The sequence below is a fragment of the Aquarana catesbeiana genome, linkage group LG09 (assembly GCF_042186555.1).
Source record: "Aquarana catesbeiana isolate 2022-GZ linkage group LG09, ASM4218655v1, whole genome shotgun sequence".
Classification (NCBI taxonomy): Eukaryota; Metazoa; Chordata; class Amphibia; order Anura; family Ranidae; genus Aquarana; species Aquarana catesbeiana.
The window spans coordinates 117,068,585-117,089,643 of NC_133332.1; the positions used below are offsets into that span (position 1 = coordinate 117,068,585).

Genomic DNA, 21,059 nt, shown 5'->3' on the forward strand with positions numbered 1-21,059 from the left:
TAACAGACCAAAGGGGAGCAAAAAAGAGAAGTTCATTGTTAGGACTTACACATACTTTGACAAGTTCGGGTATACTTGTTCCAGCAAGAATTATTTATCTGTCATGCCATATAGACTTATCTGTGTGCTTGTATTGAACTATAGATCACTGCTCAAGTGCTGTTTGTTAAAAAAAAAAAAGAATTTATAAATAAAAAAAAAATGTAATATTCCACTTTTTTCAAACTAATGTACTGTTAGGCTTTTTACAGAGTTGAGTTTAGCAGCTTAGCCAAAAAAACACCAAAAGCTTCTAAACTCAAGTTTAGGGGCTGTAGTGTACATGAGGCCTAAAAGTACTGCGGCTTTCACTAAAATAGTATTTTATGATTCAGATGCATCATGTTAAGGGGGAACAATACTTTGCTCCTGTCTCTCAATTGCTCTCCTGTGTTGTCACCCTGTCGTATGTGCTTCCAGTGGAGAGTATACAGGGTGGGGTCCCATCAGAAAAAAACATGTAGAGCATGTGTGTAGACAGAATGTGACTGCAAAGAGATTGGTGGAGCACTAAATTGCAAAAAAAGAACAAAAATGGACAACACGAGTAGTAAATTGGTTCAGTGTGAAAGGGGTCTAGTGCATAAGCAAACTAAATGTCTTCCAGTAAATGTAACTCCAACTAATACTGGTTTCTAGACATTTTGTGCTGCATGGCAAGTGCATGCCAGAAAGTTTTCTGCTGCCTGTTCAATGCCAGGTTATCTGCTGGGAAAGCAAGTGATAGGACAACGTTTTAAAACATTATATGATCACTCTCATTTTCAACAAAACAACTGAAAGCAACAAAAATGAACAACACGACAATGCTTTTGTTTAAAAAGTCTTTGAATAAAGAAATTGTCTTTATTAATACATTATTATTTACTCCTATAAAATTAATTTCTCCTTCGAGAAGACTTTACAATGAGCCAGGAAATGTTATAAACTGGAAAATTCAGCCAGGAAGGTAATGGAGCTAGCAGGACAAGAAGGGGTTAAATAAGGGCGTTAGATCACTGAGACAAGTCCTAACATGGTGACAGTGAGAGAAACAAGCAGTGTAGCTGATACAGTCTTTATGGTGTGGCTTCCAGACTGGAAGTGAGTGATGTCTCTGCCATGCTGATCCTGCTGGTTACGCATCTGCTTATTAAATGGAACATCGTCCATGTCCAAATCGTAGTCCGAATCTAAAAAAACAAGAGGGAGAATTGTAATTAATGTAAAACCCTAAATTAGTTTCATCATGGTTTAAGCAGTATCTACAATGCATATTTATATAGCTTTTAAAAAGCACTCCAGTACAACAGCAAAACAGAAGCTGCTGAAATCAGTCAATGGAACCAACTAATATTTGCCTCCATTCTGAGCATGGAACACAGTGTGCACTCCCTGCACCACCAATTACATTCAAACTTGAAGGAAGGGTAAATCTGAATAGTGGTTGGGTGAGAGGCAGCAAGGAGGGTGCTCTAGTATTACAAGCAAGCATATTCTAGAATTTCCTGAAAACAGGCAAAATGTATGTGGTTCAGCACTACAGCAATGCTTGGAGGATAAAGACTTCTTAAAAAATAAAAATAAAAGCTCCTGAAAGCACATTACTACTTGTCAGTAAGGCAGTCCATCATAATGATGGGCCAGAGTGAATGGTGGGAGACACAACTTGGAAACAGCTTTGTCGGTCAGGACAACTCATTATTTAGCCACATCTGCAGACTTTAAGCTTCCCATTTTATGCCTGCAACAATTTTTTTTTTCTAGAGACAGAGAGGCCGATTTTGATAATGGTGTTGAGAATGTTAAAGTAGATGTAAACCCTCACATATACCCAGTGAAATGAACAGCCTCAGATGATACACGGCGATGACACAAATCTCCCTACATAAGTCTTCCTTTCCCACCACTGGGTGTGGAGTCTTGGCATACACTGTGTGATGGCTGATTAGAGGAAAGGCACCAAACCCCCACCCACCCAATCGACATAGGCAGAGGAAGGCAGGAATGTGCAGAGCTGTGCTGTGAATAGACCAGCTGTCTGCTAATCTATTTCTATGCACTATCCCTGACACAAATTTCATGCTGGTTTTATCTCGGTTGTCAGAGAGCTTGTCAGAAGTTATCATGCTGATAACAGAAGAACTGAGCAGCTGAAAGACACACAACTTAGGGCTTTAGAGAGAGAGAAATAAACACTACAGATAGATGTGCCCAGGTCAAATTTCATGAATAGGGTTTATATCCACTTTACACAATACATTGTGTGACTATTCAGTTATCCAATTATATAAAAGTAAATTCCAATTTACTTATTTCATCTGCACATCAAGTAAGGTGGGTATTCAAATTGAACATAAATTGGTTTGAACATGATTGGATAATTTAGGTGAATATTCACACAACTTATTGTGTAAAGATTTTAAACTCCTTTAGTAAAAACCACCCCAGTCTCTATTAATAATAAGTGGATAGCCAAAGTTTCCTTAAAACATTTCAAGGATAATTTTTCAGTTTTGCCTGGAACATCTCTTTAAAATACTTTATAGTTTTCCTACAACAACAATATAACTTTAGCGGCATGCAGTCATCAGTTTCTTATTCACAAATTGAAAACAGTAGTAAAATCTGTTATTTTAGTCTTCCTAATGCAGCATAAACTGAATATCCGTCCTGTCAATCCTCAGCCAAATGCAAACATTATCTCTTATCTGTTAAACTAAAGCATGCAAAGTTTAGATAACTATGATAAATGACTCATTTATTGAATAAATATTATAATAATTTAATCTCCAAGGGTATGGGAATGCCAGTAGAGTCTGTATTTAGTAAGTTAAAAGTTGAGTTGTTTTTTTGCATTTATGTAAGTGGAGAAAGCTCTGTCTGTCCATTGAAAACAGATTGATCTAGTTAGGCCTGGTGTGTCTGAGGTTTTAAGATATTATTTGGCAATCTTGTTCTGACATGTCCAATTTCAACCTTTGTTTCAATTTTACCTCCTACGTTACAATAAACAATGCGGGACACAGATCTCCAAGTGTGTCAACTTTTAAGCTGCTGATAAGGCTTTGTTTTTATGTAATTTACTGGCATGATAAATCTGAGTTGAATATTTGGTTCATTTTAGAATGCAGAAAGATTGCTGGGGTGGGGCTGAAGGTATCTTTTATCCCAGTTGGACTGCACTAAAAGTAAAGAATTTATTTAAAAGACAACGTCACTAAAGGTTACCAGGAGTAAAAGGAAAGTTAGCTATTTGACAACCTTCACTCACAACTGTGCAATTATTCTACACCAGGGTGAGCCTCAGACAGTAGTGGCTGTAAGCACCCTATAGACAGGATATTGGCTCAAAAATATCAAGCGTCCTATCGGCACATTTAGAATAGACCTCATACTGTTCTTAAAGCATTAGTAAAGGTTGTAATTGGCCCCCCTGCATGTTTATGTCATAATGGTGTCAGTATACATGGCATACTAGCACATACAGACTTGCCTTTGAAACAGAGCCCTCCAGCGATGAGCTGTCATTGCACCTGGTGCTTCCATCTTCGCCCAATGTTCCTTCTGAGTTTCTCTGGCCATTTAAATGGCACTCCTGCACATGCATACGGGAATCCCAATCGCAGCACGGTGTTCTCTGCAATCAGTGTGTCATAAAAGCAGAGCTACTGCACATGCACTGGGGACGTCATTGGCTAAAGTCGAGTTGAATAACTTCTAAACAGTGCACATTTAGAAGATATTCATGGTACCTACAGGTCTGACTTACTATAAGCTTACCTGTTGGTAAAGGTTTATACTAAGGGGTTGCTACCACTTTAACTTTGTTTTTTTTTAACCACTTAAGTACTAACTTGTATATACCTCTTTATTACCAGGCCATTTTTAAGTTTTTATTGCAGTGATAGTTTGACCGGCAATTACTTGGTCATGTACCAAAACGAGTTTTTATATCTTTTGTTTGAGACAGGTAGTGCTCTTTCTTTGGTGATAAAGGAAAAAGTTACAAAAAAAGTTTCTCCTTTCACTTCTGCTATAAAACATATCAAATAAAAAGCCAGGGCAGTAAGAACAACCTCCAAATTACTCCATTTTGGAAAGAAAAAACCCCAAGGTCATCTAGTTTCTTTCCTAAAATCTTTTGTAAATTAAGAAACATGCTTATATTGAGGCGTTTTAATATGGAGTTCAGTAATGGTGCATTAGATACAGTGTATCATTAATTTACAGGTGATATACAGAGGGAAGAGGTGAAGGGGTTAATGTGTAGGTCACATACAGTGAAGATGTAAATAAGGGAGTCAAATGAATTAATACACCGGTTACTATGGAAACCAGATCTTGATAAGATGAGGTGGCCCTCTCCCCTTCCTCCATTGTGAGAGGGAGGAGAAGGCTCTCAAATATAAACAGTAGTAGGTTTACATTCATGATGGATGTGAGTGGCCATCACAGTGAAGCCTAGAGGTTCTATCGAGGGTCGAAACAACTAATCGATTAGGAAAATAGCTGTCATCTATTTTCCTAATCGATTAGTTGGTCAGCCGATTAGTTGGCCTGCATACAGAATATATTATTTGTTTATCAGGCAATACAGTGAAGCACACATACAGGTCAGTACACCGTCCATACATGTCAGTAAGTGCCTGAGAACTTGTGAATGTGTGAGGAGCAATGGGACATGTAGTCCTGTGCAGGAAGTGAGTGATCCTAAAGGCAGAAGTTTTTTTTACCTTACTATAGGGGCACGCTATACTATACTTTGCGTTTGCAGCTTGCTATAGGGTAGTGATGGTGAACCTTGGCACCCCAGATGTTTTGGAACTACATTTCTCATCCACTCTGCAGTGTACTTGAGCATCATAGGAAATGTAGTTCCAAAACATCTGGGGTGCCAAGGTTCACCATCACTGCTATAGGGGCACTCTTTACTATACTTAGCATTTGCAGATTGCTATTGGGGCACTCTGAAGGCAGGAGGAGAAAGAAGCGTCAGTCGGGGACCCCAGAAGAGGAGAATCAGGGCTGCTCTGTGCAAAACCATTACACAGAGCAGGTAAGTATAACATGTTTTTTGTTAATAAATAAATAAATCACTTTAACCACTTCAATACAGGGCATTTTTACCCCCTTCCTGCCCAGGCCAGTTTTCAGCACTGTAACATTTTGAATGACCATTGCGTGGTCATGCAACACTGTACCCAAATGAATTTTTTCCCTTAAAAATAGAGCTTTCTTTTGGTGGTATTTGATGACCTCTGTGGTTTTTATTTTTTGCGCTGTAAACAAAAGAAGAGCGACAAGTTTGAAAAAAAAAACACAATATTTCTTACTTTTTGCTATTATAAATATCCCAAATTAAAAAAAAAAAACACATTTTTTCCTCAGTTTAGGCTGATATGTATTCTTTTACATATTTTTGGTAAAAAAAAAAAAAGGGGATAGATTTATGGCATTTTTATTATTTTTTTTTTCTAGTAATGGCGGCGATCTGCGATTTTTATTGTGACTGTGATGGACAGATCTGACACATTTTTGGGACCATTGACATTGATCAGTGCAATAAATATGCACTGATTACTGTATAAATGTCACTGGCAGGGAAGTAGTTAACACTAGGGGGCGATCAAGGGGTTAAATGCGTTACCTAGGGAGTTATTCTAACTGTGGGGGGATGACCAATCGGTGTTCCTATATACTAGGAACACAGGATCTGTCTCCTCTCCCCTGACAGGATGTGGATCTGTGGGTTTACACCACACAGATTCACGTTCCTGCTCTGTAACGAGCAATCATGAGTGCCCGCACGTGCATCAGCTCCTCGGTGCCCCCACGTGTGCCCTCCCATGCCGCCGGGAAGCCGAGGACGTCATATGATGCCCATCCAAGATGGGAGATCCCATCTGCGAACGTCATATGACAATGGGCGGGTAGGGAAGTGTTTTAAGACTCTGTGTAGGGAAGATCAGCATCTGAACCAAGAGGAGGTGGAGGCTGATAGACTGGAGTTAATAGAAGGCATTACAATTACATTTAAATTAAACTTTTACCAGTATTGTGCATTATATTTAAAATGATCAAATCCATTAAAAAAAAAGTCTCAGCTTTTAGTACTACTTTACTATTAAAGATTTATATCTCCCTTCCACCCTTCATATAGCTTCACATCTGACTCCTAGTTAAAATGCCCATAGAGTGGCTTGAAAAAGTATTCATACCCCTTGACATTTTTTCACATTTTGTCATGTTACAACCACAAATGTAAATTTTTTTTATTGGGATTTTATGTCATAAATCAACACAAAGTGGCACATAAGTGTGAAGTGGAAGAAAAATGATAAATAGACTTCAATGGAGAAGCTGCAGAAAAAGCATGTAGTGCATTTTTGCCACGATTTGCATTTTTTAATCTGCCCAACAGAAAATTGGCCAAAAAAAAGCATAACAAATGCAAAAAGCAAATCGCAGCAAAATCATGTGTGCAAAAACGCAAGACGCACAGCAAAAATCACTGCAGAGATAGATCAAAAGCAAACTGCATAGGTGTAAACCGAGCCTTATGCTGGCTATACACGTATCGATTTTTGGACGAGAATATTCATACGATAAATCTCCGTACATTCGCTGAATGAAAGAATGTTGTTTGAAAATTTCACTTGCTTTTAACATTTCCTTTAAAAGGAATGTCATTTCTGAACGAAAACCACATACATTGTCTGAAAGTTCCTTTGACCAACAAGTTTTCTATTCTGCTCCTTCAAATTTTCCCATCACTGTGGTCAAAAACGAACGTTGATTTTACCCCACTAATGATTAGAAAATCGAATGAACGTTCTTAAAATTAAAATTTTTTTGGAATGAAGAAAGACATTTTCTTTGTATGGCAAGCATAAGTGACAGCAGTCGCAGGTAGCTTTTATCAAGCCACCAACTAATCAATTATGAAAATAATCGTTAGTTGTAGCCCTAGTTCTATCTTACTCGTCTCCATTTCCACATGCACCTTATAGAACGTATTTATATTTTTAGACATCTGGAACATAAAGACCGTTCACAAAAAAATTTGCACAGGTGTTTTCTTATATTACCTGAGAGAAACACAGGCTGCCATTGGTAATGTATCTTTTTTTTCAAATGCTAGATGCCTGACTGTATCTTGATCCTATTGCTTCAGTATTTCAATTCACTAACCCCAGGGCAAGTAAACAAATAAGTGATGTTTCCCTGACATTGCCAATATGCTTATTTGTTTCAGATTAATGGCACAGAAAGTATTTTAGCTACTGGGTAAGCATGATAGCCAGTTAACTAGCAATTTCAGGAAGAGGCTAAGCCCTTGAACTCTTCTTCTGACAATGTGACATTTAAATATTGCTGATGTGTGTAGTGAGGAGAAACGAAAATGGGGCTAAATTGATGTGGAGATAAAATAAGTGTGGATGAGATGAAAAAAATTCAGATTCACTAAAAATGTCTTAATGGTTAAAAAGAAATGTTCTCACATGAAAATATAATGATAAAGACCTATTCAGTCTGCATGTGTAAATTAGATGCTTTGATGAGCAAATTTTTGTGAAACAAAATAACAAGCACAGTTAACACAACTGATTAGCTTAGTGAATTGGCCCCATTCTATGTATGCCTATTTAGGACAGTAAACAGCACAATAATTATATTTGCAACCCATCAGTAGGTGTGGGAAGTTGTTCTGTCAGAGCCATTGTTGTTCATGGACTTTACACATGTACATTATTAGTTCAGACTCCAGGTACTTGCTGATAAGATTATTTTCCAGGTTACAAAGTAACATTTGTATTATTGGTGTGAAAAAGATAATTATCAGGTGTAAATAGCACTGTGATCCTTCAATTAGGAGACATCACAGTCTTAGTTTGATCATTCCATTGTAAACAAATCAGTGAGTGGGAACCTTGTTCTAGTTAATTCATTTTGCTTTGTTAAAAGCATTATTGTCCTTGGGAATCCCAGTGCAAGAAAGCCTCAGATCTAACAGATGTGGGAGATACAAAGTGAAACTCTGGGCACCCAACTAAATGGATTGTTAAAATACAAATAGGTTAACGGAATTACCTGTCAAAGTATTTGTAAATCAGCACAGAAAATCTTGACTTCTGTGCTTCTGCCACATTCCACAGTCAGGCAGGCGAAAGGCACTTATGTCACCTCTCCAGCCCTAGCATGCTGAATGGACAGCAAATCAACATAATCACCTCTGATTATTGAGAAGGGAGCTAAACCAGAAAGTAGCAGAGTAATCGTCCTGACAGTTATTATTATCATCATACAGGATTTATACAGCGTCAACAGTTTGCGCAGCACTTTACAACATAAGGGCAGACCGTACAGTTACAATACAATTTAATACAGGAGGAATTGGAGGGCCCTGCTCGTTAGAGCTTACAATCTAAGAGGGAGGGTCAATTGATACAAAAGGTAATCGCTGTGGGGGATGGTCTAATGGAAAAAAAATAAAAGTTCAGTAATTAGGTGCGGTAGGATCGAAGGGTAGAAGGGTTTTCAGGGATTGCATAAATGTGGACAGAATAGGAGATAGTTAGACAGATTAGGGTAGGGAGTTCCATAGAATGGGAGAGCCTCGGGAGAAATCCTGGAAGTGACCATGGGAGGAGGGGACGAGAGCTAGAGATCAGGAGGTCTTGGGAGGAACAAAGAGAACAATTTTGGTTGGTATTTTGAGATTAGGTTAGTGATGTAGCTAGGGGCCAAGGTGTGGCTGGCTCTGTAAGAAGTTAGTATTCTGAATTTAATTTGGGTGAGCGGAAGCCAGTGGAGGGATTGGAAGAAAGTAGTAGCAAACACTGAATGGTTGTAAGGTGGGTGAGTCTGGCAGCAGCATTCATAATGAACTGAAAGGGGGATAGGCTATGTAAAGGTAAGCCAACAAGGGAGGATCTGCAGTAGTCGTGGCGAAAGAGGACTAGAGAGTGAATTAGAAGCTTTGTGGTGTCATTGTTTAGGAAGGAGCGTTGTAGACCATACATTTCCAGAGTTTGGAGGAAAAGGGGAGCAAGGAGATGGGGCGTAGGTTGTAAAGATTGGTGGGGTCAAATGAGGGCTTTTTAAGGTGGTGGAAGACAGGGAGACAGAGATAAGGATTGTTGGAGAAGTTGCGCGGAGTGCATAGGTGGAAAAATACAAGACTGAGGTTGTTGAGAGTAAGCTGAAGCATGTATCCACTGGTTAGACTCAGACATTTAGACCCCTTTCACACTGAGGCGCTTGAAACTGCCCATAAAATGTGGGGTGTTTTTGAGGCATTAGCGGTGCGCTTTTTTGTTAAGGTCACATGACTCAAACCATTTTGCGACACTTTAGAAGCACTTTTCGTGCACTTTTCAGACGCTTTTGAAGCGCCTCCCATTTAGTTCAATGGAGAGGGGCGTTTTTGAGGCACTTTTTTAAGTGCTCCAAAGATGCTGCTTGTAAGACTTTTTTCACTGCCCCGACAGCGCACCACACCAGTGTGAAAGCATCCATTGATTTTAATGGAAATTCATTTTCGTGAGCTTTTCAGGTGCTTTTTTTAGCATGAAAGCGCCTGAAAAGCGCTTCAGTGTAAAAGGGGTCTTAGAAGTAGCAGGAGTGTTAACAGGGATGTTTAAGTCACCAAGAATTTCAGAAGAGAATGTAGAGTAGCCAGGTAGTTAAGTATCAAGAAAGGTATTAATACTGGGACATAGGGCCGGTAGATCACAGCCATCCTTAAAGAAAATGGAGAAAATAAGAACAATGTAATGTGCCTCAAATGGGGAGTGACAAAGAGGGAGGTGGGTGAAGTACCTGAAAGGTGCTATGTTGGGATAGGGGGAGTGAGTCCAGAGAAGGCCATCATGGGAGAGGGAAGCAAGAGAAGTAGTGTTAGATTCATGAAGCCAGGTTTCAGTAACAGTAAGTAGATAAAAGGAGTTTGTGATAAAGAGTTTGGGGACAGAGGTGCTCTTGTTACAGAGTGAGCATTCCACAGGATGCAAGAGAAGGGGAGTTTGGTTTTGAGAGGAAGAGAAATAAAAACTAAATTGTGTGCATTTCAACTGTTGATAGAATTCGCTGAATGGGAAAACATGGTCACCTGCAGTCTGTTTGGTGCTTTTTAAAGCAGTTTACTGTGCATTTTTGCTTTGTGCAATGACTAAAGCGCAGCTAAAGTGTGCCCACTTAAATAAAGACTCCACTTACAGGAAGAACTCCAGCCATGTGCTTTCCCCATAAAGGTGGTCTAGCTTTATACTGTAAAGGGAGAGGGTTGGTATATGTCAATTGTTCAATCAGGTGTTAATAAAGGACACCTGGCTAGCAGAGCAAACTTTTCACATCAGAATTAGACTTGTAAGAAAGCAGAGTTGTCAAGATTAAGATCAGCCCATAATTAAGGTAAGACACTAAATAACAACATAAACCTCACAATAATGTGGATAGGGCTACAGATGGTGAAAAGCAGCAGCATACCAGATACACATAGACGGAATGAAAGCAATCGGTCAGTTTTCAGTTTTGGGTGGATGTGAAGCAGCAGCATACCAGAGTCACATAGACACAATGAAAGCAATCCGTCAGTTATGTTTATAACAAGAATGGCTGGGTAAACTTGCAAATTATTTGTAAGTAAACATATGCATTGAACCTTAGCACTGGAGTTCCACTTTAATTAAACCATAGACCTAAGGTGACAGTCACCCAATATGACCTTTTTTGTTTTAAATCAAGTAACTACCGATATTCCCATAACTTTAGGTGGTCTGGTTCCTGTGTAAGCATAGCTTTGTTGATTTATAGCCTGCTTTAGAAATTTTACTTAACCACTTCAGCTCTGGAAGGTTTTACTCCCTTTATGACCAGGCAATTTTTTTGCTATTTAGCACTGCGCTACTTTAACTGGTAATTGAGCAGTCATGCAACACTGTACCCAAATGAAATTTGTATTAATTTTTCACACAAATAGAGTTCTTTTGGTGGTATGTGATCACTACTGTTTTTTTATGTATTTTTGTTATTATATAAACAAAAACAGACCAACATTTTTGAAAAAGAAACAATATTTTCTATTTTCTGCTATAAAACCTATCCAATAAAATAATGTAAAAAATCGAATTTCTTCATAAATTTAGGCCAAAATGTATTCTGCTACTTGTCTTTGGTTAAAAAAAAATCCCATTAAGCGCACATTAATTGGTTTGCGTGAAAGTTATAGCATCTACAAATGATGGTATATATATATATATATATATATATGAACTTTTATTTATACTAGCAATGGTGGTGATCAGCGACTTATAGTGGGACTGTGATAGTGCGGCAGGCAATCTGATACGGACGCTGGGAGGGAAATGACTGACATCACCAGTGACACTAACACAGTGTTCTATGCTAATAATTTGCACTGTCACTGTACTAATGACACTAGCTGAGAAGAGGTTAACATTTAGGGGCAATCAAGGGGTTAACTCTGTGCTGTTTTACTAAGCAGTGTGCCAGTGTTTACTCCCTGCTCTGCAGGGAGAAAAAATGGCACATCAATGCTGTCTGTAGAGAGTCCTGTGTTGTATAGCAACACAAGGCTCTCTTCTGTCATTCACTCAGCAGGTCCCAGCCATAAATCATTGGCCGGGACCGGCAGATCAGCTTGTGCTGCAGCGAATGACAGCTGATTTTTGGGTGCACGCGTGGACCTGGAAGGCAGCCCTGTTGTACAAGTACATTACGGTGCCTGTATGAGCCGCCCACCTGCAGTATATGTACTGCGGTGGGTCGGCAGGTGGTTAAATTATCTCAAAGGGAATCTATCACTAAGCCAAAAACCTATCTCAGAAGCTTTTGCTGGAAGTTGCCATTGCTTGAGTTACAGGCCAATTACAGTTGTGCTCACAAGTTTACATACCTTGGCAGAATTTATGATTTCTTATCCATTTTTCAGAGAATATAAATGATAACACAAAAACTTTTCTTTCACTCATGGTTAATGTTTGGCTGAAGCCATTTATTATCAATCAACTGTGTTTACTCTTTTTAAATTATAATGAAAACAGAAACTACCCAAATGACCCTGATCAAAAGGTTACATACCCCAGTTCTTAATATCGTGTATTGCCCCCTTTAACATCAATGAAAGCTTGAAGTCTTTTGTGGTATTTGTGGATGAGGTTCTTTATCTTCTCAGATGGTAAAGCTGCCCATTCCTCTTGGCAATAAAGCCTCCAGTTCCTGTAAATTCTTGGGCTGTCTTGCATGAACATGATCTCCCCAAAGTGGCTCAATGATTTTGAGGTCAGGAGACTGAGATGGCCACTCCAGAACCTTCACTTTATTCTGCTGTAGCCAATGACAGGTCGGCTTGGCCTTGTGTTTTGGATCATTGTCATGTTGGAATGTTCAAGTACGTCCCATGCGCAGCTTCCTGGCTGATGAATGCAAACGTTCCAGTATTTTTTGATAACATATTGCATTCACCTTGCCATCAATTTTGACCAAATTTCTTGTGCCTTTGTAGCTCACACATCCCCAAAACATCAGTGATCCACCTCCATATTTCACAGTAGGAATGGTGTACCTTTTTATTGTAGGCCTTGTTGACTCCTCTCCAAATGAAGCGTTTATGGTTGTGGCCAAAAAGCTCAATTTTGGTCTCATCACTCCAAGTGTAAGCGGGATACTTTGTGGAATTTACGTAGTAATGACTTTCTTCTGGCGACTCGACCATGCAGCCCATCTTTCTTCAAGTGCCTCCTTATTGTGCATCTTGAAACAGCATATCCCGTTTTCAGAGAGTCCTGTATTTCACCTGAAGTTATTTGTGGGTTTTTCTTTGCATCCCGAACAATTTTCCTGGCAGTTGTGGCTGAAATTTTAGTTGGTCTACATGACCGTGGCTTGGTTTCAACAGAACCCCTCATTTTCCACTTCTTGATTAGTTTGAACACTGCTGATTGGCATTCTAATCCATTGGATATCTTTTTTCCATTCTGTTTCCCCGTAACACGATTGTGGGACACGGTCGGACATCGAGTACGTGGGACCCGCGGTCATTCTGTACGCGGTGGGTGGGCACACGCCCCGCCAGCGGAGCGCGCGCCCACTAGCCCCGGAAATTAAAGGGGACGTACAGGTACGCCCATTTGCCCACCGCTGCCATTGTGCTGATGTATATCGGCGTGCGGCGGTCTGCGAGTGGTTAATAAGACATGCAGCCATTAACTAAAATTGGAAGAAAAGTGGTTTAACCTTAAACTGCATAGCGGTTCTTTACTGTAAGAGCCGTTAGGATGTGGAATTCTCTTCCACAGGCAGTGGTTTCAGCGAGGAGCATCGATCATTTAAAAAAACGATTAGATAAGCACCTAAACGACCACAACATAAAGGGATATACAATGTAATACTAACATAAAATCACACATAGGTTGGACTTGATGGGCTTTTTTCAACCTCGCCTACTATGTAACTAAGCTACTGTACATACGCCATACTTTATTGACCTGGACTTAGTATTTAACGTCCGAAGTCAAAGATGATCTACTTCACCGGTGGCCTCTAAGAAAGATGTATTTTTTAATGATAAGATTCCCTTTATGCTTCATGTAATTCACTGCACTTATGATACTCCAAGCTCCTCGCCACATACTCCTAATTAGATCTAAATCAGATCACTAAAAACTCACACAAACTTTAAAATGTCAATGTAATTTCAAATGATACAATATTTTAAATATGTACCTTTTTATTCAAACCATACCTCTTGACCCTTCCATGAAGGTTGTTGTTCAGGTACTACTTAGTGTGGGGTAACAAATATCTTCCAATTGTGTTCCTGCATTGTCGCCCTGTCACATGTGTCCCTGACAAGACTATAAGTATATGTGCCAAATTACAATCTGTTAGCATGGGCCAATGTTAATTCGATCAATAAGCAAGTCCAGAGATAAGCTTGGGCGTCGTCCAAACTTTTCTCCATCAACATCGCATTTTATTTTTTAATCCAATCAGCTGCAGGCTGGATCATTCCCTGCCCCACAGCACACAAAGGGGGTGGGAAGCTGGTGACATCAGTGCCCTTATATGGACACTGGCCCATATTTAGCCATGACAGGATACTTGGGAGGGGGGAGGGGGAGAAACCACCCCAAAAGTTTGTCTTGAAAAATTAACTATTACTACAAATTTAAAAAAATAAAAATAAAAAAAAGCTCAACATAACTTCATATGTTACAGGTGTAGGCATACGTTGTATTTATGATTAGACACATGCATGCCTTTTTAACAGGCTTATAGGTACATTTGTCAGCACTGAAGCAAAAAAAATAAAAACCAGCAGTACCCAACAAGCAGTGGTGTTAACATATATAACTGAGACTCAGTTTATCTTGGCAGACTTGATCTCCTCATTATGTAACAGATTTATCAAAATGTCTAAGAAGCCATGAATCAATTCAATAGAATAACATGGCATATGGTGCTGTTATCTTCCATGAGATAAACTAGCCCAGTAGAATAAACACATCTTCTACAGTGTTATGCACAAGTATACAAACTCTGCGACTGCTACTTTCAGTAACATTCCTCCCAAAATCTTTAAATATACCACCTACTGTTAAGAAAATTATCGTCTTTTACACAATATTAACATTTAAGGCACTTGCAGACTGATGGTGTGCAGTAAAGCATGGTAAAATTTGCCTAACTGCAACACACAGTTGTGCATTGAGGTTCCATTCCTTTGGAATGAATCTGGCTTTTGGTCCCTAGCCATGCATTGGCATGCCATTGAAGAATGAAATAACACATGTAAACTATAATGCACCGCAAAAGAATACAAACGTTTGAAAGGGCCCTCATTGTTTGCATGCTGTGCCTTACCTGGTTGTTGCACAGCGGTGATATGTCATTGACAGGGAAGTGTTAGAATAAAAAAGATTTTTGGGTGGGTAGTATAATATTCAAGCACTCGCTGAACTACAGAGCAGTGAGGGAGAAGGAATCGATGGCACTCTTTCTACATGTTCCCATCTGCCAAGATACCAGATGGAATTTGTAGTAATGTTTTTAAACAATTCCAGGCCTAGATACAACTGAACAGGCAAAGCCACGCACAGCTGCGCTAAATTAACCACTTGCCTACTTGGCACTTCTCCCCACTTCCTGCCCAGGCCAATTTTCAGCTTTCAGCGCTTTCGCACTTTGAATGGCAATTGCACGGTCATGCAACACTGTACTCAAATTAAATTCTTATTCTTTCGAGACTGAGCTTTCTTTTGGTGGTATTTTTTTAGGTGTTACTTTTGCTAAACAAACCAAAAAAGACCAAACTATTTAAAAAAAAAAGTTTTTCTTAGTTTTGGTTATAAAATGTTGTAAATAAGTTATTTTTCTCCTTCACTGATGCGCGCTGATAGGCATCACTGATTGGCAGCACTGGTGGGGCTGCACTGATCATCAGGACACTGATGATCAGTGCCCTGATTGTCAGTGCAGATGTCCCCTGTGTGGATTTTCCAGTTTTCAGCTCTCCGATTGCCGATGACCGGCAAATTCTATTTACATCCATGATCATCTGTGATTGGAAGAGGCCAAATTATTTGCGGGCGGGGCTATATTGTGCATAATGACCTACACCCCACTGAGGAAGAGGTTTGATGGTTTTTGCTGTTCTCTGTAAGTGTTTTGCATTTTGGCCCTCAAAAGTTGATTTTTGAGGGCATGGGTTAAAAATTGTGTGTCTTTGTCTAGTCTGACCATGCGTTTCTTGTTCGTGAGCGTCAGCTGTCCCTTCTCTTGTAATTGTTACTTACAAATCTCATGTGTTAGACTTACAACTCCTAATGTTGATCTAGTTCCCTTAATTGTTTTATAAAAATGAAGTTTTCTGCTAACCCTAACCTTTTTTGTTGATTAATAAAATATTTTATAAACGGAATGCATTACACACCTTCTAATCTCTATTAACCACTAGCCAATGACGGCTACAGGGCGGTTGCATTACTCTGGGAGGGCGTACAGTGACGTCCTCCCAGAATCCCGCTCTCCCCGAGAACATCCATGACCGCCGGGTCCTCTGGATCACGGATCATGGTTTACCACGTGATCACTCAGTCAAATGATGGAGCGATCACTTGTAAACAAACCGGCGTCATGTCATGACGCCGGTTCCTCTCTCCCCTCTGTGTACCAATCGGTACAGTGTGAGAGGAGAGGGGGAGAGATCGGATGGCAGCAGCACTGTGGGCTGGATATGTAGTGCCCACAGCGCTGCTCTGTGACAATTGCAGTCACATCCAGCCATCCATCCCTCCATGCTCAGCCATACCCTGCAATACGCTGCAATACTCTGCAATACAATACCCTGCAATACTTTGCCATACCCTGCAGTACCCCGCAATACTCTGCAATACCCCACAATACTCTGCCAAACCCTGTCATACTCTGCAATACCCAGCCATACTCTGCAATATTCGGTGATACTCAGCCATACTCTGCAATATTCGGTGATACCCAGCCATACTCTGCCATACCCAGTCATATTCGGCGATACCCTGCCATACTCGGCTGTACTCGGCCTCTGTATGTGGCCAGGCTGTGGAAGTCTCACACATGTGGTATCGCCGTACTCAGGAGGAGTAGGAGAATCTATTTTGGGGTGTCATTTTTGGTATATACATGCTATGTGTTAGAAATATTGTATAAATGGACAACTTTGTGTTAAAAAAAAAATGCGTTTTAACCACTTCCCGCCCGCCGTCATATGAGGTCCTTGACTTTGTATGGTGATATCTAAATGATGACTGCAGCTACAGGCATCATTCAGATATCCGCTTTTTCAGCTGGGGATTCCCTACACCATAAGAATGATCATAGCGGCTGTTCCGCTGCTTGATCGTTTTTACGGGAGGTGAGAGGGGATGACCCCCCTCCCGCCGCCCTCTGGTGCTTCTACCAACTCACTGCTATGATCGAAGCCAGGATCGTTTTTTTTTTTTTTTTTTTATTTCAGGCATCCCAGCCTAGAGGTGAGATGTGGGGTCTTATTTACCCCATATCTCACTGTAAAGAGGACCTGCCATGCCATATTCCTGTTACAAGGGATGTTTACATTGATCAAAAAAATATTTTTTTGGAAAAAAAAGTGTCAAACTAAAATAAAGTAAAATGAACAATAAAAAAAAATTTTTTTTAAAGTGCCCCTGTCCCCCCTGTGCTCGCATGCAGAAGCGAACGCATACGTAAGTCCCGCCCACATATGAAAACGGTGTTCAAACCACACATGTGAGGTATCGCTGCAAACGTTAGAGTGAGAGCAATAATTTTGGCCCTAGACCTCCTCTCTAACTCAAAGCATATAACCAGTAAAAAAATGTTATAATGTCGCCTATGGGGATTTTTAAGTTAGGAGTCATTCCACGAGCGTGTGCAATTTTGAAGGGTGACATGTTAGGTATCTATTTACTCGACGTAACTTCATCTTTTACTTTATGCAAAAACATTGGGCTAACTTTACTTTTGTTTTTTTTTTTAAAGCACAAAACTTTATTTAAAAAAAAAAAAAAAGCGTTAGAAAAATTGCTGCGCAAATACCGTGCAAGATAAAAAGTTGCAATGACCGCCATTGTATTCTCTAGGGTCTTTGATAAAAAAACATATATAATGTTTTGGGGTTCTATGTAATTTTCTAGCAAATAAATTGATTTTTATATGTAGGAGAGAAATGTCAGAATTGGCCTGGGTGTTCCAGAACGCCTGAAGGTGCTCCGTGCATGTTGGGCCTCTGTATGTGGCCACGCTGTGTAAAAGTCTCACACATGTGGTATCGCCATATTCGGGAGTAATAGCAAAATGTGTTTTAGGGCTCCTTCACACGGACGTGTCCGTGTACAGAGCCCGCTCTGCTCAGGGGGGATCGCTCCGTCGATCTCCGCTGAGCAGGCAGATGACAGGTCCGTCGCTGCACGCTGTGCAGCGACGGACCTGTCACAGTGCCGCTCTCCCCTATGGGGGATCGGATGATGACGGACCGCAGAGTCCGTCATCTGATCCGCAGACGGATGGAAAAGTAGGTTTTTCCTCCATCACACTTTTTCGGAACGGAGCGGGTTGGATGTCAGCGGACGTGTCACTGCTGACATCTGACGCTCCATAGAGGTCTATGGAGCGTCCGTTCAGGTCCGCCTGAAAAACTGACAGGCGGACCTGAACGGATCGGCCGTGTGAAAGAGGCCTTAGGGTAAATTTGTGGTATGCATATGCTGTGTGTGAGAAATAACCTGCTAATATGACAATTTTGTGAAAAAAAAAAGAAGAAAAAAAGAAAGAAAAAATCTTGATTTTGCAAAGAATTGTGGGAAAAAATTACAACTTCAAAAAACTCACCATGCATCTTTCTAAATACCTTGGAATGTCTTATTTCCAAAAAGGGGTCATTTGGGGGGTATTTGTACTTTTCTGGCATGTTAGGGTCTCAAGAAATAGGCCGTCAGTACTTCAGGTGTGATCAATTTTCAGATATTGGCACCATAGCTTGTGGACTCTATAACTTTCACAAAGACCAAATAATTTACACCAATTTGTACTCATTTTTACCAAAGATATGTAGCAGTATAAATTTTGGCCAAAATTTATGAAGAAAAATTACTAATTTGCTAAATTTTATAACAGAAACAAAGAAAAATTCATTTTTTTTACACAATTTTCAGTCTGTTTTCTTTGAGGCTGGGTTCACACTGGTCCGACAAACGCTCCGACATTTGGAGCTCATGTCGCATGACGTGTGAAAATCAATGTTTCCCTATAGGAGCCATTCTAACTGGTCCAACACAAGTCGTTCCGACTTTAGAAATGCTCCCTGTACTACTTTGGTCCGACTTTGATCCTACTTCAGCCCACTGACTATCATTGAAGTAGGATCAAAGTCGGATCCTTGTCCTAATCATCCGACTTTGGCATCCGACATGGTGTTATTTCCTGCCCCCCTGCTGTAGCCCCTCCCATTGTGTGTTAGTTTTGATTGGTCAAAGGACAAGTGTACTATCTGAAAAGTCGGATCAAAGTAGTATCCTGTTCATGAAAGTTGGATGGATGTAGGACCAATGTAGGATCAATGTAGGACCAATGTAGGACTGATGTCGCAGAGCAAAGTAGGATGAAAGTCGTACTACTGTCGTGTAGTATAGTGTGAACCCAGCCTCATAGCGCAAAAATTAAAAACCCCAACGGTGATTAAGGCTGGGTTCACACTGGTGCGACACGACAGCCGTCCTACTTTGGATCCGACTTTGCCCTGCGACATGAAGCCGGCATGTGTCCGACTTTCAATGAACAGGTATCCGACTTGGATCCCCACCAATGCCCGACACTGTGTTTGGTATGAATATTTAGGGGGAACTCTGCTCCAAATTTTAAATAAAAAACCGGCATGGGTTCCCCCTCCAAGAGCATACCAGGCCCTTGGGTCTGGTATGGACCTTGAGGGGAACCCCCTATGCCGAAAAAAACGGCGTGGGGGTCCCCCCCAATCCATACCAGACCCTTATCCGAGCACGCAGCCCGGCCGGTCAGGAATGGGGGTGGGGACGAGCGAGCGCCCCCCCTCCTGAACCGTACCAGGCCGCATGCCCTCAACATGGGGGTGTTGGTGCCTTGGGGGAGTGGGGCGCGCTGCGGGCCCCCCCACCCCAAAACACCTTGTCCCCATGTTGAGGACAAGGGCCTCTTCCCGACAACCCTGGCCTTTGGTTGTCGGGGTCTGCGGGCAGGGGGCTTATCGGTATCCGGGAGCCCCCTTTAATAAAGGGGCCCCCAGATCCCGGCCCCCCACCCTATGTGAATGAGTATGGGGTACATGGTGCCCCTACCCATTCACCTAGGGTAAAAGTGTCAATAAAAAAAAAACACTACACGGATTTTTAAAGTAATTTATAAGACAGCTCCGGGGGTCTTCTTCCGACTTCGGGGGTCTCTCCGGTTCTTCTGCCGGGCTCCTCCACTATCTTCTGCTCTTTTGCCGCTCTTTTGCTATAGCGGAGGAGCCCGGTCTTCGGTCTTCTGCCCTCTTCTCCTCTTCTGATGTTGGCACGACGTTCTCTCTGGCTGGAATGCACTCTGGGTGCTCCGCTCTGACTTATATAGGCGGTGACCCCGCCCCCTTATGCCGTCACAGTCCCTGGGCATGCTGGGACTGTGACGGCATGAGGGGGCGTGGTCATCGGGTGATGACCACGCCCCCTAAAACGTCACAGTCACAGCATGCCCAGGGACTGTGACGGCATAAGGGGGCGGGGTCACCGCCTATATAAGTCAGAGCGGAGCACCCAGAGTGCATTCCAGCCGGAGAGAGCGTCGTGTCAACATCAGAAGAGGAGAAGAGGGCAGAAGGCAGAAGACCGGGCTCTTCCGCTATAGCAAAAGAGCGGCAAAAGAGCAGAAGATAGCGGAGGAGCCCAGCAGAAGACCCGGAGAGCGCGGAGAAGAACCGGAGAGACCCCCGAAGTCGGAAGAAGACCCCCGGAGCTGTCTAATAAATTACTTTAAAAATCTGTGTAGTGTTTTTTTTTTAATTGACAGTTTTTCCCTAGGTGAATGGGTAGGGGTACGATGTACCCCATACTCATTCACATAGGGTGGGGGGCCGGGATCTAGGGGCCACCTTATTAAAGGGGGCTCCTGGATTCCGATAAGCCCTCCGCCCGCAGACCCCGACAACCAACGGCCAGGGTTGTCGGGAAGAGGCCCTTGTCCTCATCAACATGGGGACAAGGTGCTTTGGGGTGGGGGGGCTGCAGCGCGCCCCCCTCCCCCAAGGCACCAACAAGCCCATGTTGAGGGCATGCGGCCTGGTACGGTTTAGGAGGGGGGGGGCGCTCGCTCGTCCCCACCCCCATTCCTGACCGGCCGGGCTGCGTGCTCAGATAAGGGTCCGGTATGGATTGGGGGGACCCCCACGCCGTTTTTCGGCATAGGGGGTTCCCCTCAAGGTCCATACCAGACCTAAGGGCCTGGTATGCTCTTGGGGGGGGGACCCA

At 41.7% G+C, this 21,059-nt stretch overlaps 1 protein-coding gene across 2 annotated transcripts in view; it reads right to left on the reverse strand.

Moving 5' to 3' along the window:
• Window positions 1-857: 857 nt before the first annotated feature.
• The window catches only part of GPC3 (glypican 3), a 1,010,059-nt gene continuing 989,857 nt past the window's right edge, over window positions 858-21,059 (reverse strand). For both annotated transcript variants that reach the window (XM_073599177.1, XM_073599176.1), the window contains one exon: window positions 858-1,211. In XM_073599177.1, the coding sequence (XP_073455278.1) occupies window positions 1,030-1,211 (182 nt within the window). In that variant the 3' untranslated portion in view covers window positions 858-1,029. The remainder of the gene's footprint in view (window positions 1,212-21,059) is intronic.